This window comes from Centruroides vittatus, unplaced genomic scaffold (genome assembly GCF_030686945.1).
Source record: "Centruroides vittatus isolate TY-2023 unplaced genomic scaffold, ASM3068694v2 contig_628, whole genome shotgun sequence".
NCBI lineage: Eukaryota > Metazoa > Arthropoda > Arachnida > Scorpiones > Buthidae > Centruroides > Centruroides vittatus.
Window position 1 is genome coordinate 5,227,271 of NW_027122385.1, and position 16,411 is coordinate 5,243,681.

Sequence of the window (16,411 nt, forward strand, 5' to 3'; positions counted from 1 at the left end):
ATTACAATTTAAAATTGTTTATTTTATTTGTACCATTTAATATAATTGGCAATTAAAAATATTATAAACTAGCAGTTACTTGTCTGGGTGGATTTTACAAGCAAACAGAATTTATATTCAGTATTTCAACAACCATAATAATTATTATATAACAGACATGGGCAAATACGGCTCCGAGAGTTGCATGCGGCTCTTTTTTGAGGCACATGCGGCTCTTGCTGAAAGTGTTAATTTCTGTTTTTTATTATTATTTTTACAATTTTATTTTTATAATTTTGTCAAAATATGTTTATTAAAAATTCAATATTTGTTTCATATTATATTTATATTATATAATAAAATCGCGCGTCTTACCATACTATCCGCCACTACAGTACAGAACTGCGGATCCCATGAATTTTGCCAAACCTACATTTTGGCTCCCACTAAACTGTTGCTTGCCCACCCCTGTTATATAACACTTACCGCTGAGAATGATGAGATTTGCTGAAAATCAAACGAACTGTTTTCAATTTGATAATTTTCTGAAACGTTTACAATCGTTCTATAATCGAACCAATATGCAATAACAAATTCTAATTTAAAATGGTTCAAACATTTCGTAAAGATCGAAATATATAAAAATACTTATAACAATGTCCGAAATGTTATCAATTTAAAACACCTAAGTACACAATGAAGACTAAACGTAGTTGAAAACAAAAAATCGCATCTAAAATAGTTCTATCTTAGATGCGATCCGACAAGCCGTTCTTCAGGTTAAGCTTTAATGATCTCCTTCTCCCACCCGCGGGGGAGTTTCGAAAAATTCCTTCTTAGTGTGCGTTTTCATGACGTACCATAACAGTGAACCAAATTTCACTTCTTTAGGTTCAGCGGTTTGTTCTGGACGATGATAGAGCAGTCAGTCACTTAGTCAGGATAAGTAATTTTATATCTTATATATAAAATTCTCGTGTCACAATGTTAGTTACCTTACTCCTCCGAAACGGCTTTACCGATTTTTACCAAATTTTATATGCATACTCAGTAGGTCTGAGAATCGGCTACTATCTATTTTTCATACCCCTACACCATTTCCTTCCTTTCAAAAATATATTTATATATGGATTAAGGCTTTTATGTCCAACAGATGGCGCTACCTTCCGACGACCTAAGTTTGCTTTTCTGTGAGACATTCTGCTTTTCTGTGAGAATGGACTGAAGCAGATCATTTTCTATCTATCTATATAAATAAAATATTTAATATAACGTATAATACGTATAATATAAGTATAACGTATAATATAAGTATAAATAAAATATAACGTTCGTTTGTTCCTACCGATTCCTTTGAAATTTTGACACAACGTTGCATTCGAATACGCACGTGTTTTTATATAATATACATGTCGAAATTCCCCCCAGTGGGGGGAGATGGACGGGATTAAGGCTTACTGTGAAGAACTCGGCTTCTATTATACTATTTTACATGCGGTTTTTTGTGTTTTCAATTGTGTTTTAATAGGTTATGTCAACAGAATATACACTAAAAAGGATTTTTCGATATTCCCCAGCGGGAAAAGTGACGGGATTAAGGCTTACTGTGAAGAACTCGGCTTTTATTATACTATTTTAAATGCGTTTTAATAGGGTACGTCAAGAGAATTTACACTAAGAAGGGATTTTTTGAAATTCCCCCCACGGGGGAAGTGTTATACATTTATAATAGATACATTTTGAGCCACAACAACGTGTAGCCGGGTCAGCTAGTCTTATATATAAAATTCTCCTGTCACAATTTTTGTTACCGTACTCCTCCGAAACGGCTTTACCGATTTTTACCAAATTTTGTATGCATACTCAGTAGGTCTGAGAATCGGCTACTATCTATTTTTCATACCCCTACACCATTCCCCCCTTTCAAAAATATATTTATATATGGATTAAGGCTTTTATGTCCAACAGATGGCACTAACTTCTGACGACCTAAGTTTGCTTTTCTGTGAAGCATTCTGCTTTTCTGTGAGAATGGACTGAAGCAGATCATTTTCATCTATCTATATAAATAAAATATTTAATATAACGTATAATACGTATAATATAACGTATAATACGTATAATATAACGTATAATACGTATAATATAAGTATAACGTATAATATAAGTATAAATAAAATATAACGTTCGTTTGTTCCTACCGATTCCTTTGAAATTTTGACACAACGTTGCATTCGAATACGCACGTGTTTTTATATAATATACATGTCGAAATTCCCCCAGTGGGGGCAGATGGACGGGTTAAGGCGGTTAATGTTACCTTAGGATCCAAAATGGCGGCGGTGGGATTTTTTCCCTACTTCGGAGACTACTACGGGGAAAAAATTTTCCCTAGAGTCGTGACGTGGACGCCGTTGAGAACTTTTCCCCGTTCGGTTTCGACCCTGCGTTCGACGTGGCTGAGTTTCCTGTAACCTCGAAACGGACGGTAGTGTGTATTTGCGACGGTAGAGGGAGCTTTTTCGTAGCGTCGTGCGAGAGTAAAATCGGCGGGAAATACGTAGGGGTGTTACGAACGAATATGCAAATGCATGATCTACGACGTGTTCTGTTCCTTTCCGGGCAATTTTATGCAAATCGACTAGTTTCCAGTTGGAATCGTTTGCTGTAGTGTTGCGACGAATTGCGTATTGGAATAATTGCTGTTTTATTTCGTTACGATATTTTATTCTCGCACAATTTATTATCGGTAAACGTATAGTTTATTTGCAATTGTTCGGTAATGAGTAGTTTTGCAGATTTGAGTTGCAACGACGAATTTTGGTCGAAATGCACCACCCGTGATTTCTCCATGTTAATTGAAGACGACTTTTTGGAACCAGGTTTGCCTCCCAGTATCGATAACGCATTGAAATTTGCTGTAAAATTAGGCATACAGCCGACCGAGTCCGTTTGCATTCATTGCGATTCTTTATGCAAATTATACTATCGGAGTAATAGAGAAAGCTGTTTCTTGCGATATAGTAAGTGCGGAACGAAGACCTCTGTCTTTGATGGAACATTTAAAAGTAAATTTGGCCACATTTCTTGGAGTTGCATTCTGTCGTTTATATGGCACTAACTATGTCTGGAATGTACGGCGACGACCTCGGCGATTGCGGCGGGCAAATCCAGAAAAACGGGAGTCGATTGGTCCAATCACATATGGTTGGTATTGCTTATAGCTTTGAGTAATTTGACATCGTTTAAAAAAGGAGTGCCGAATAAAACGGTGGAAATCCACGAGACCGTAATATGTAAAAGAAAGTACGAGAAAGGGCGTATATTTAAAAATACGTTCGGAAAGGAAAAAAAGATAGGAAGAAGCAGGCAACCACCATCGAAAAGTGAGTAAAAAAATTCTTTTTTTTTTATTCTTTATTTCGCTTAATATCCGCGGAGTGTGCAGAGAAATTTAAGATGGCGGCCGGAAACGCAGCCATCTTGAATCGAGGGAAAATTTTTTCCCCGTCTCAGTCTCCAACGTAGGGAAAAATTACCCCCGCCGCCATTTTGGATCCTAGGGTAACATTAACCATTAAGGCTTATCCTGAAGAACTCGGCTTCTATTATACTATTTTACATGCGGTTTTTTGCGTTTTTAATTGCGTTTTAATACGTTACGTCAACAGAATATACACTAAAAAGGGATTTTTCGATATTCCCCAGCGGGAAAAGTGACGGGATTAAAGCTTACTGTGCTTACGACTCACTCGGCTTTTATTATACTATTTTAGATCCATTTTTGATTGCGTTTTAATAGGGTACGTCAAGAGAATGTACACTAAGAAGGGATTTTTTTTAATTCCCCCACGGGGGAAGTGTTATACATTTATAATAGATACATTTTGAGCCACAACAACGTGTGGCCGGGTCATCTAGTATTTAGATAATATCCATGATTTGTTTAATAACATAGCCTTACAAAGTAAAAAAGGTAAAAAGCCCATCTCGTTGTATATACTGCATACTTCCCAAAAAAAACCAAAAATGGAATTAAAAACTTACACAGTTTGGAGACACATGGTCCAAGAAATTTCAATAATTGAGATTGCAGAGAAATGCTACTTTCAGTAAACAAACTGATGAACTATATTTTCTATACATTTCTAAATTGTGATTGTTCTTTAATCACTTCAGCATCTGAAAGTTATGTTTCAATTTTCTGAGGATTTTTTCTATGTGAGCATTAATTCCTCTGCCTGCTTCTTGCCAGTGTTAATGAGCAGCTTTTGCTGAGGTTAACTTTTCTTGAGTTCTATTACGTGAATGTTTTTTTTTTTTGCTGTTTTTTATTATTCTAGTTAAATTTTGTGTTACTGCATAGATTTTGAGTCAGTTTTTCGTTCTCAATAGGATAGATTTTTCCTTTTTATGTTTTTTTCGTTTGTTAGGGTTAGCTAGCTCAGTCTGTTTTGACTTCGCCAAGCAGAAACTGTTAGTTTCTTTGGTTTTTTTTAAGTCAATTCCCACTCCTAGTTAGTAACTAATCGCATTTCGTCTATTTTTTATTGGTTTTTGCCATTTTGCAGTTTTCGGGTGATTTTCTGCTAGTTGGTCTTTTTCTCTATGTTGGTCTAAGATAGTTAGTTTTTCTTTTATAGTTATCTTCATATTTAGGTATTTAGATTTCTGTACAATTTTGGACTCTCTCTCCCATAGTTTTCAAGTTTTTCTTGTTTTCCTATATTTACTGCATTGCATTATTTTGGAATTTTACATTTTATGGGTTGTTTCTTGGTTTCTTACGATTTTCGTTAATAATTAATTAGAATTCGTTAGGCTAGTATTTATCTTCCTCTCGCGTTTTTCCGTTTTTCCTTGTGAACGTGTTAGTTAGTTAGTTAGTTTTTCTAGTTTCGTTTAAATTAGATTATTTTTTCTTTGTAATTTTTTAGATAATTAGGTGTTAGTCGTCCTCTGTTATTTTCGTACTTCTATATTGTTTTTCCGAGAGTTTTGGCTTATTCTGTATGAACTGCATTCCAGTATTTTGCGGCTTCTTTCATCTAGCATTGTCGATTTGTTTTTCATGTCTTACTAGTAAGTAAGTTATTCTTAAGTTATTTTAATTTAATTCAACATTGCTTATTAAGCTAATTGCCAAAATAATTTATTTTCGGCAATTAGTGAAAACTGATCTTTGGATATAATACTTGGATGTAAGTGAAAATATGTATTATAGGCCTACTAATTTATTTGTGCATATAATTATCTAGTCCTTTTTTTCGAAACTTATCTTTTTTAGTGTTTATAAGCGTGTTATTTAGACGTGTCTACCAATTTAGTGCTATTACATAAAACAACGTCAAAGAAGAATACATAGTTCAATTAGTAAGTAGTCCCTTTATTAGGAAATTAATTTGTTGATAGATTTTTTACATTTTAAGTGTAATTAGATGAAACTAAATAGATGTGAATATAGAAGTGTACGTAGAATATGGCAAGACTAATATAAAAAAAAGTATTATTATGTATTACTCAATGAGAAAATGTTAGAAAAATTTATATTTTACCCATTTAGTTGTGATTATTATGGTCTAGTGATTATATCGAAAATCTTTTTCAGTTATATTTGTATTCACAGTAATAAATTATGTAAAATTCAGTCTTGATATAAGAATACATAATTCGATTACTAATGGCGCTTAAATATTTACAGGATTAATTGAAGTTTTCGAATTTTGTTTGAAGAAACTGATGAAGGCAAGCGTATCGACAGTGGTATAATGAACTGAATTTAAGTAAATTAGTTTGCTTTGTATGTTTCGATGTAGTTTTTCGTAATATTACGATATACGAACTTTTGATTTTCATCAGAATTTTCTTATATGGCGCGCAGAAGGAGAGAAAGGTCAGACAAGAACCGTTAGACTGATGACGTAGACTGGCGGCTTTTTTGGGTTTTAACGACGCTCTCGTGATAGCGTGATTTACACCTACTTTTTCCTGACGCGAGCCAATTAGGAATATTAATTGTTTTAATCAATCAGATAATAGTGGGAGATTTAAATTCGATTTATATCAATAGATGGGCCCCTCTAAAATTTCATATTTATTTTAATTTTCTTTCTTTTATTGTAATTTCTCGAGAGTTAAAGAATATTCGAAAACAACGTTGGAGAATCCAACTGCTCGTGAAAATTCTACGACATCACAAAATGATCGAGATATTTTATATGAACTTTTTTGCGGATATCGACGTCGTTCACCAGTGCCATGTGATCGCCCTTGACAGATATATCCGTTGTTCAATAGCAGCTGTCATTAACCGCTCCAGCTGTTATTCCTGAAGGGTACAACAGGCTTTGCAACCCGCACCAACTCTTTTACATGTGTACATTGTTCCGTCATCTACTTGCATTCATAACCCTTAGTGGAGCTGTTGAGAGCACTTATTCCAGGGGCACATATGGCAATTAGCTTTCTATTGCTTTGTTTCAACTGTCAGTATGTAGATGCCTTTCAACTTTGTACTTTAATTCTAATTTTCTCTCTTTTTTATAGTCTAAACTTGGTTAGTTTAAGTTAGTTCTAGTTGTAAGTTTAGGAACTGCTTGGTTTTAAAATAGGTTATGATACGTTAGGTTAAATGAGACTAGGGTTGTTAGCTTTAGTTGTCTGGTTAGGTTTTTTCTAGGTTATGGTAGATTAGTTAGTTAGAGAGCTATTTAATGTTTATAAAATTAAAAATAAAAATAACTAAATAAAAAATTGGAGTCTTGCTTGTTTGTCTGCTGACAGTCTGTTCGTCTTGTCTAGTTTGTCATCCTGTTCGTTTGTTCTTCACGTTGCGAGTGTAGCTGTTAATAGTATTAAGATTCGCGCTTGCGTTCAGGTTTATTAGTATTAAGTAAGTATGTCTTCCTACTAACAGCCATTTGGCACTAACTTCTACACTTATTTATTTATGGTGTCACTCAATTAGTGATGTTTGCTACACTCAGTTTTCTTTTAGACTCTTCGGGGGACTACGGCCTTGTAGCCTAAAAAGTGCATGCCAATATCAAACATAGAGGGTATGTATCTATATGTACAGTACGCTGTTCAGAGGGAACTATCTGTCTTTCTGTACTGTCTAAATCTTATCCCTTCTTTCCCTCCTTTTCCCCTTACTCACTTTTCCCACCGGCTAAACTCCTTGTAAACATCCGATGTCTTTCATGTATGTATGTTTGTATGTAAGCACTAAAGTGAGCTTCTCACATGATTAAGCTCACAACTTGTATGTTCGAGTAGTGAGATAGAGTTCAACATATACAGGACAGACACATAAAAAGTACTATAGGATTTTTTTTCCGGATTCTATTCTGTCTGCCTAACTCCTACCAGTGGCCAAGCAGCTCTATTTCCTGAACACTATCAGCCGATTGCAGAGACAAAATTTACGTTAAACGATGTTTAACAACTGAACGGCCTATAGACGTTGGTTGGCTGAACCGCGGTTTAAAACGCGTTGCAAAGACGACGAGTGTCTATTTCTAAACGCCCTCTAAACGAACTTCGGCAAAACATTGGCTCTTACTTTCTTGGCAATTACTCTCCTGTTTTAAGAGTCATTCGGCCAATCGAGTTATTTGTTTATGACATCAGAAAAGGTCGCCAGCTATATTCCGAAAGCTTCCGGAAATAAAATCTTAAGGTCGTCAACAACCATTGTTCGGCAGTTAATGACAACTCTTTTCCATTTTGATATTTAATTTCGTCGCCAATACGGTTTAAAATACGAACAAATCCATATTTAGAAAATTTATACCGAATTCGAAATTCGTCTTCAGAATAGATTTTTAACGAATTATTTCGACATCGGATTACTGTCACCCTTCGTAACTGTAGAAATAAATACAGTAGAGCGTCGACAAGTGGAACGTCGGTAAGTGGAATGGCCGGAAAGTGGAACGATTTTCAGTCGGACTGTGTCGTGCTGAATCGAATGTTTTTGATACTAAATTTACTTCTGAAGTATAATTTTCATGTTTTTTATATTCTTTAATATATTTATTTTGTTTGTACAAAATGCAGAAATAATTTTTAACGTTACGATAGCCTCGATGATTATTATAAAAATTTTCGTTAGGCTTAAAATCGACGAAAATTCAACACGAAGCGACACGCAACAAAGAAAAATTCAACAGGAAGCGATACGCAACGGAGAAAAATTTGAACATCGGACAGGTTAATGTATTTTTTCGTACAAAGTCGGAAACTGGAACAAGTCATTAACTGGAAAGACCCCAGTCCGCAATTGGTTCCACTTATCGACGCTCTATTGTAATTTTAAATATTTTCTTATTACTATTATGGATTTTTTTTTTATTTCTATAAAAAGATTTCGATGATTATTAAAATTGTCTCGTTTGTTTAACAGAACGTTCTGTGACTACAATGACCCCGAAATGCATTAACGTTTTATAACCGACACGATATTCGAATTGTAAATATATGCATCTAATATAAATTAATTGTAGTTTTAAGTCTTCTCCTATTTGAATATCGAAATTTGAACATTTAAAACAAATTTAAAGTATTTAATTTTGTTATTTTTGCTCCAAGCAATTAATTAATGAATAATTTTGTCGATTCGTACCGTTTACAATATTTATCAAAGGAATGATATCCACTTTTATTTAAACTTTTCTACCAACAAAACTACCACTCGAATTTAAAAACCCTTTAAACTTGATGTCGAGTGAGTCTAGAAAGTAGGTCAAATAACTTGTTTCTAATTGCTGTCTACATTGTGGCAAGCGAGAAACGCCGACTCTGCAATGAAATTTTTCTGAAGCGCGGTCTACACGATCTGTAAACCGCCGTCAGCCTCTAAACGTTGTCTTTGCAATCGGTTGTAAGAGTTTGGTCGTAGGTTCGCACCTTGCCAAAACAAGCTGGTGACGTGGTGTTTTCTAGGTTTCTCTCCGATTCTGTAACGCCTAAAATTTTTTCCCCCGAGGTAGATCGACCAAGTCTTGCGTTGCCATAACTTAACAAAACAAACATACTGTCTGCTTAAGAGCAGTAGGATGACATTATTCATTCATCATATCATATTATACATTGAAAATATTACCTTGTGATGTCAAAGTTTGAAAAAGGATCCAAAAAATTTTATCTATACTCCATAACTTCCTGTTTTCTTGAAAGTAAATTGTTATCCCTATTATGAAAATCGATGAAAAAATACTGCCCCACACCTGCAATTAATAATAATATGCAATTATATTCCTTATTGATAACACAAAAACAAATGCAAAAATTTAATGACTGATAATTGCAAATAACGCATATTTCATTAATTATCCTAAAATTTCCAAAATTATTTTTGTGCATTTAAGTAGGGTTTATAAATACCGACATTCTATTTTATATAAAGAATACAGTGAAAACGCTATTATCCAAACTTGACGAGACAAGATTCTTTAAAATAATTTAGAAAATCGTTGTATTTGGATACATCAAGCATTATTCTTTTAGAATCACGCGAACTTCATTAAATAATAAGAAGTAATTACTACATTTGAAAATTAATTAATTTACTAAAAGTATGACGTATTGTTACGTTTTTGACGTAGTTTCGCGGTGAAACAGTTGTCAGATGACGAAATAATGTTTACATGAGTAACTTAACTGCAGGACAGTGGTACTTTATAGAGTCATCAATTTTTCGCATAAATTCCATCCCATGTGAATGTATTAGCAAGCCTCACGTACAGTGTTTACTTCAGATATTTTTTTGGGAGAACTATTTGCAGGGAAATATCTTTTTATAAATTGTAATAAATTTTATAATAAAAATATTTATAAAAAAATAGACTGCTTGTTGCTCCACTTACAGTGGAGCAACAAGCAGTGCCCAGGCAATTTTCCTTTTTTGCCCATTGGATAAGACATCACTGCTGCCAGGGATGTCTTATCCGATGTCTTGGCCCAAACGTCAAGTTCTACTACCATATCACCAAGCGAGTAGTAACTTCTAGTTAATTGAAGAGTTGGAGTTTTGTGTATTACATAGAAAACGAACACTCAATGTGACTGGAATCGCTACTGGAAAAAACTCTGCTGTATGTAAATTACAATGTTACACATTCTAATTTTTTTCTGAATTTTATATCTGCCTCAAATACTTAAAATGAACACGACAGATAATAACTGCGTGTTTATTTAATTTGCTTGCATTGTCTTGAATATACATCATGCACTACAACATGTAATCCTGGTTGAGCTGTTCAGGCGTAGGTTCTGTAGTCATGAAACGGATCACATGGTCTGTTGTTTTTCTAATGTTTCACGAGATTCATACATTCATGGCATGTCCATGAAAGGTTGATTTCATTAATTGCTTAACAACAGCTTTTAATAATACAAATGTTGATAGTGTGTGCCTTTTTGAGAGTGGCTGATGGAGAATAAATGAATTAACTGAGATCATTTTAATTATCTGGTAAAATATTCATTTACGACCTCCTTATCCTGCTGAAAAAATAAATTGAACATTTTTGTTCCTGATTATTTACATCACCTTTTGCCTTGTTGTGATTCAATATTATTAGTGGCTTCCCAGATAAATCAAACACCTTTCAGTGATGCATAGTTGATGTTAATATTACAGACTCTTGTTTCTTTGCTACATACGAAACAATCGCCTTATTCTTCTTAAATACAAATAAATTATCATCTAAGTAATATTTTCCCAGATTCAAAATTTTTCGAGAAATCTGAATACTTAATTTCTTTAGAGTTTAGAAAAAAGTGTGTCTATTTTTTAACGAGTTAATTTTCAACTGATAAATACGAACTTGTGAGGTGTTTCGTTCCCGTTTAAGTTAAATATTTGCGTATAAAAATAACACTTAAGAACGCATAATGTAATTTTTGTCTTCTGATATTAGTCTCAGTCTATCTGTGGTTTTTCACAATATAGACATTTGTCGAAGATATACAATGTCTTTGCATCATCCAGACATTGAATATACTGCCGTTTTGTTTGGAAAATACATTACATTCTAAATGTGCATTGTCATCTAAATACAATCAACATTTCACCAATTATTACGTTTGTTCCATGAGAATATGGGTCGTGTGTGATTTTTTAAATCGAAGCAGAAAATCAGACACTGCAGCAGAAGGACCCTCTCTATCATAAGTGAAATGTCATTGCGTTTACTTTTACAGCAAATGTTTCCTTACTTTAACAAGAAGAAATATCTCTGTCGGCTCCATCAGTTGCAAAAATAAGAACTATTATATTGTCTTTCCCGAGTTGAAAGTTGCATTGTACACTTAAACGAAATGTAAATATCTCACACAACTAAATATCTCACGCAAAATGATATGTTCAGAATACAATGTGTAAACGAATCCGGATGGGTCACATAATCCCCAGATATTTACGAGGAGGAGATTCGTTTGGATATATCAGGCCCTTCTCCCTCATCACCCGGTCGCCTCATTGTGGGCTTGGTCGAACCCATATTGGGCCTACTAAAAGAGGCCCTCTTAGTGCCCACAGGGCAGAAAGAATTTTAAAATAAATTTGCGTAATATCTACTTATGGAAAAAATAATTTTTAAAAATTAAATAGAATGTTCAATGTTGTTCTATCAGTTGGATGTTTCTTTGTCTGGTAGCAATAAATTTCTCATCAATTGCATGCAGCTGTCTTTCATTTTGTGAATATAAATTTTGCATAGAATATATTGTGCCCAATTTTGTGTTTATAAAATTTAATGTTAATCGCGTTCTTCCATCAACGAAACTCCATGCGATCTATTGCATTGAATTAGATTGATGGAATAAGACAATGCAACATTTAAGACATCTTTTAAAGGAGTGCTTCCAGGAATAACTTCCTACAGCATAGTGGCTCATACTCGTATTTAGGCAGTAGATATGTGAAGAAATCACATAGAAATCCAGAGAGCATTAATGAGGGGTAAATTTGCTGCAGATTATCAGTCTTAGATGGTTTAAACACTAGGTTACTCTGGGAACAAATTTATAACCCATGACTCAGTTAACCAATGTAAAATAAATTATGGTTGACACCGATATTGTAGTGTAACAAACTTCAAAATTTTGTAACAAATGAAACGATTTTTATTCAAGTTGTTTTCCCATACAGCATTCTAGTATTTTAAGTGAGAAAGTACGCTCATATTTACTTTATTTACTTAAAAATCTTTATACAAAACGTGCTCAAATACTATACTTACGTTAGGAGCAAAAGGTTGGATTATTGTTGTAAGTTTTGAAGCTTCTTTTGGAGAAGAAACTACAAATATCATATTATAGGCAAATAGAGGAATAAGAAAGTCCACATCTTGTATTCTCTCATATATGATATATGCATATGGGAGACCAATATCAGCTTCCTTTTAAAAAACAATAAAATTTACTTTTAATGTTTTTTAAATTATTCATTGCAACTTCATTTTACCTTTCTTTGTACTCGTCCTATTAAACCACTCCAAGTTCCATTCTTAGATTTAGTTCCCCAAATAGATTCAAGGGGTTGGATAGTCTTTATTCTAAAATAAAATTTAATCTTTTCTTTATATAATAAATAATTTAATTTCATTTTTTTAAAACTTTCAAAGAAATTCGATTTTATACTGACTTGATGTTTTTCAATTTCTGTATTATAACTTGAAGCATGTTGAATGCAATGCTATTGGTGATTTCATTTTTCTCATTTATTCTTGTATGAGGAGGAAACTATATTAATGATAAAGTAAAAATAATACAATAATTGAATAACATATTAAAATTAACATATTAAAAATAAAAATAAATAAATAATTTACCGGTACCGTCGATACACGTAAAATCGACGCATTCGCATTCTGTAAATTGTCTGTATAAAAAATAATTAAGTAATTAAAACATTTTAAAATACAGATTGAAAAGATAAAAGATAATTCGTAATAATGTTATTTGATGTAGTTTATCTCAGTTATATTAGTTTGAACTTGTTATGTTACATATTATTACAGATCTTTTATCGGCCTACCGGTGGCCAGGCGATTCCGTTTTTTGAAAACAGGGAGTTTGGTCGTGGGTTCGGGCCTCGCCAAGTCAGGTTGGCCACATGGAACTTTCCAGGTTTTCTCTACGTATATAACATCTGAATAGAGGCCAGTTATTTTTAGAAAGACCTTCCGGAAAGCATCAGCTCTATGCAAATCGGCCAAGTGTTGCGTTGCCATAACTTAACGAACAAAAAAACTGATTATTACTACCATAAAGGGTAGGCAGCCTGCTCCAAGATCTATATGCCAATTGTAGCTTGCTAATTTGAATATACATCTTGTAAACAATGACCCGAGAATTTTACATCTATATTTATGTAGGAATAGTAATTGAGATCGAAATAGAGAGAACCAGAATTGACAACAGTCTTCCAGCGTCTTGCAACCGTCTTGATAGAACGATAATCTTCTTCGTAACATCTTTCGTCCTTTCTTTGTTTCGCGCCGTCACCAACTATCGTCTTGGTCTTGCTGTCACCCACGCTTATTCCCTTACTCCACTCCCTCGTTAATTTATTATCTTAACGGTTAGGAATGTTAGTCGTCCAAACCCCACATTTATTTTTTCAAAAGTTTTTAAATTTGATTGATTATTTAATAATTGCATCTTCCCTCACAATTTTAATTACAAAATTTTACAGTTTATAAAATTTTTTTTGACAGTTCATTTAAGTTTACTTCAAAGTCTTGAGTTACACTTTGGTAGATTATTTGAACTATTTCAAATGATTTGTTTATACTTCTCACAGACATTCAATATATGCAGTATTGAAAAATTGCTGCAGTCGCACCAATAAGAATTTTTTTAGAGAAATTACTATTTTCATTTCTAAAAAATAATAAACTTTTATGTTTTATTTAAATTATTAATTAAACTTTTTACGGTTATTTTCTATGGTGTATTTAGGAATGATTTTACTGAAGGTATTTTTAATAATTTTGGAAACCATGAAAAATAAATGAATTGAAATAAATTGTTTATATCATTTGTTTATACATTATTAAAGAATCTACTGAAAGTGTATATCCTTATTTCCAATCATAAACATTATTCTTAAATAAAAGAGCACTTACATCGTGAGTTGTGTTATATGAATAACTACATACGAAAAAAATGTTTTATAATTGTTTTCAAATAATATGTTTTAAAGAGATGTCCACAGTGGTTTGCAAATCTTATTTACAGAGAAATTTTACAAAGAATAATACCTCACTACCACCTGCAATAAATTCTCTCTCAGATGAAAGCGCTTCACTCCTGCGATTGTTATATGCAACAATTGCAATTCAAAAAAATAACAATATAGAATATTTAACTTTTTTGACAATGTTACACATTCTATTTTTTCTTTTGGTTTCAATGACAGGACCGTTCCCAATTAATTTTAAATAAGTCATTGCCGCTTTTTGACAACACGTTTTTCTCGCTTCGGTCTTTGGACTAAAATCTATGCTTGAAAGCCTCAGAGGAATGTGACAATTTTCAGTACATTACATCTTTTTATTTGCATTGATTCTTCCATAATAAAAAAAAAAAAAAAAAAAAAAAACTGAGACACTTCCACAGTTCCACAAAGTTCGGTAGTGAAGTGGTGGATCAAATGACTCGCTTATTCGTTGAATATTTTTTCGAGATTACCGATACGTGTTTCCTACGTGTTTCATTTTTCGGCTATTTATGTATAGATAATGTACTGTACCACAGGATTAAAATGACTAGGTGGTACTTCATTTTTCAGTTAGCTGAACAACTGCGAAAAGAGTACAGAATCCTGTCCTATCAGGTGCCGGCTTCTGCACTCTTCCATCATGACAACAGATGCAGAACAAAGAAAAAAAAACATTTATACTGAAACGAATGTAAAAAAGAAATTGTTATGTACTCGGCGAGTTATATGCACAAGTAGCATGAAAAAAGTTATTTGTGTGAGTTGCAACTATAAATAAAGTAAGCTTCCTCTTTAGTGTAATTTATCTAATTAGTTTCGTTGCTAAATTAGTTGCCTTTATTAGTTGTATAAATGTCGGAGGCCATGACTTTCCCCGGATTTGATAACATAATTGTTTATTTTGTATAAAACAAGCAACGAAAATTTCGTTAACAAAGGTTCACGAAAATATGAAAAATTTCTACTCCTTCTAGTGTTAACAAGATATATGCTATAAAACTACCACTCTGTTAGTCGCCGGCCTACCAATCAAAGAATCATATTACTTTTCAATTCTGTCCTTACGTAAAAGAGAAATGAGAATAGGTTGTACAAAATTCATTTTCATACTGAAAATTGAAATTTCGAAAATTTCTTTCATATTCCTTAGTCGCAGCTGCAACAACCTAATATTAAATTCAGCTTGAAAAGTGCAATGCAATAACTTTCTGCTTTATATCATAGTATTTAATTTTATGCTACTTTAACAATTATACGTTTTAGTTAGCTAATTAATTGCACTATTGTTCTTTAAGGGATTTTTTTTTTATTCAAATTCATCAAATGATGTTAAACTCCTATTGGAACGATTTGACATCGGTAAAAGTTGTTTTTAACGCTATTCGAGATTCTCTATGACATCAGCAGGATTTTTTTGTTTTTTATGCAGTAGAATTTTTTATATATACTCTTTTACAAATCCCGGTATATTAATAGCATAAAAATCGAAAATTATGTGTTAGATTTGGATAGACGCAGTAAACTAGATAAATTTCTGCTTTATACCGGTCCTCCCCTGAGGCGTACAGTACATATAACCGACCCGGGAATGCTGCAACCAGCCGTTCTCAAGGTTATCCAGACTAAACAATGTAGACTCCAGGTGTGAAATTTCGCGCCTTGTAAAATGATAAATAAAGCTGCAAGGAACCAATTGTTTTTGCATATAAACGTAAATTTCGATTAATTTTAACTTTTTCTATAGTTTTTTTTTTTAATTTCTGAAGTTAAATTAATTGCAGGAGATAAATCACGGAATTAGTCACAAATGCTTGCATTTGAAAGGGTTAATGAAATTTTCACATAATTACTTTCCACTTTCATTGTTTAAGAGAAAAAATGTTATAAACAAGAAAATCAGATTATGAATGAATGCATTCATTGTCAAATCTAAACATAACTGTATTTTGTAGTTTATCGTTTTGTAGTTAAATGTAACATTCTAGGAGCATAAATGTAGACGTATATGATGTCATACGTTAAAAGTGTGACGTAGCATAATCAGTCCTCTTTTTATTATTAATTGTTTCGTAACTAAACAATTAATAATTCGTACGTCAAAACGTATCATATTAATAAATAGAAATTTATTTAAAATTATTGATATTATAACGGCTTACAGAAATAATTAAGGAAAAATTTTATTTAGTGAATTAAATA

General features: G+C 32.8%; 1 protein-coding gene across 1 annotated transcript in view; it reads right to left on the reverse strand.

Annotated features, from left to right (window-relative positions):
* LOC136979482 (uncharacterized) overlaps positions 1-16,411 on the reverse strand; it is a 120,900-nt gene that overhangs the window by 73,550 nt on the left and 30,939 nt on the right. Inside the window, exons 14-16 of the mRNA XM_067275489.1 lie at positions 12,632-12,729; positions 12,452-12,542; positions 12,228-12,386 (exon numbers count right to left, since the gene is read on the reverse strand). Of these exons, the coding sequence (XP_067131590.1) occupies positions 12,228-12,386; positions 12,452-12,542; positions 12,632-12,729 (348 nt within the window). The remainder of the gene's footprint in view (positions 1-12,227; positions 12,387-12,451; positions 12,543-12,631; positions 12,730-16,411) is intronic.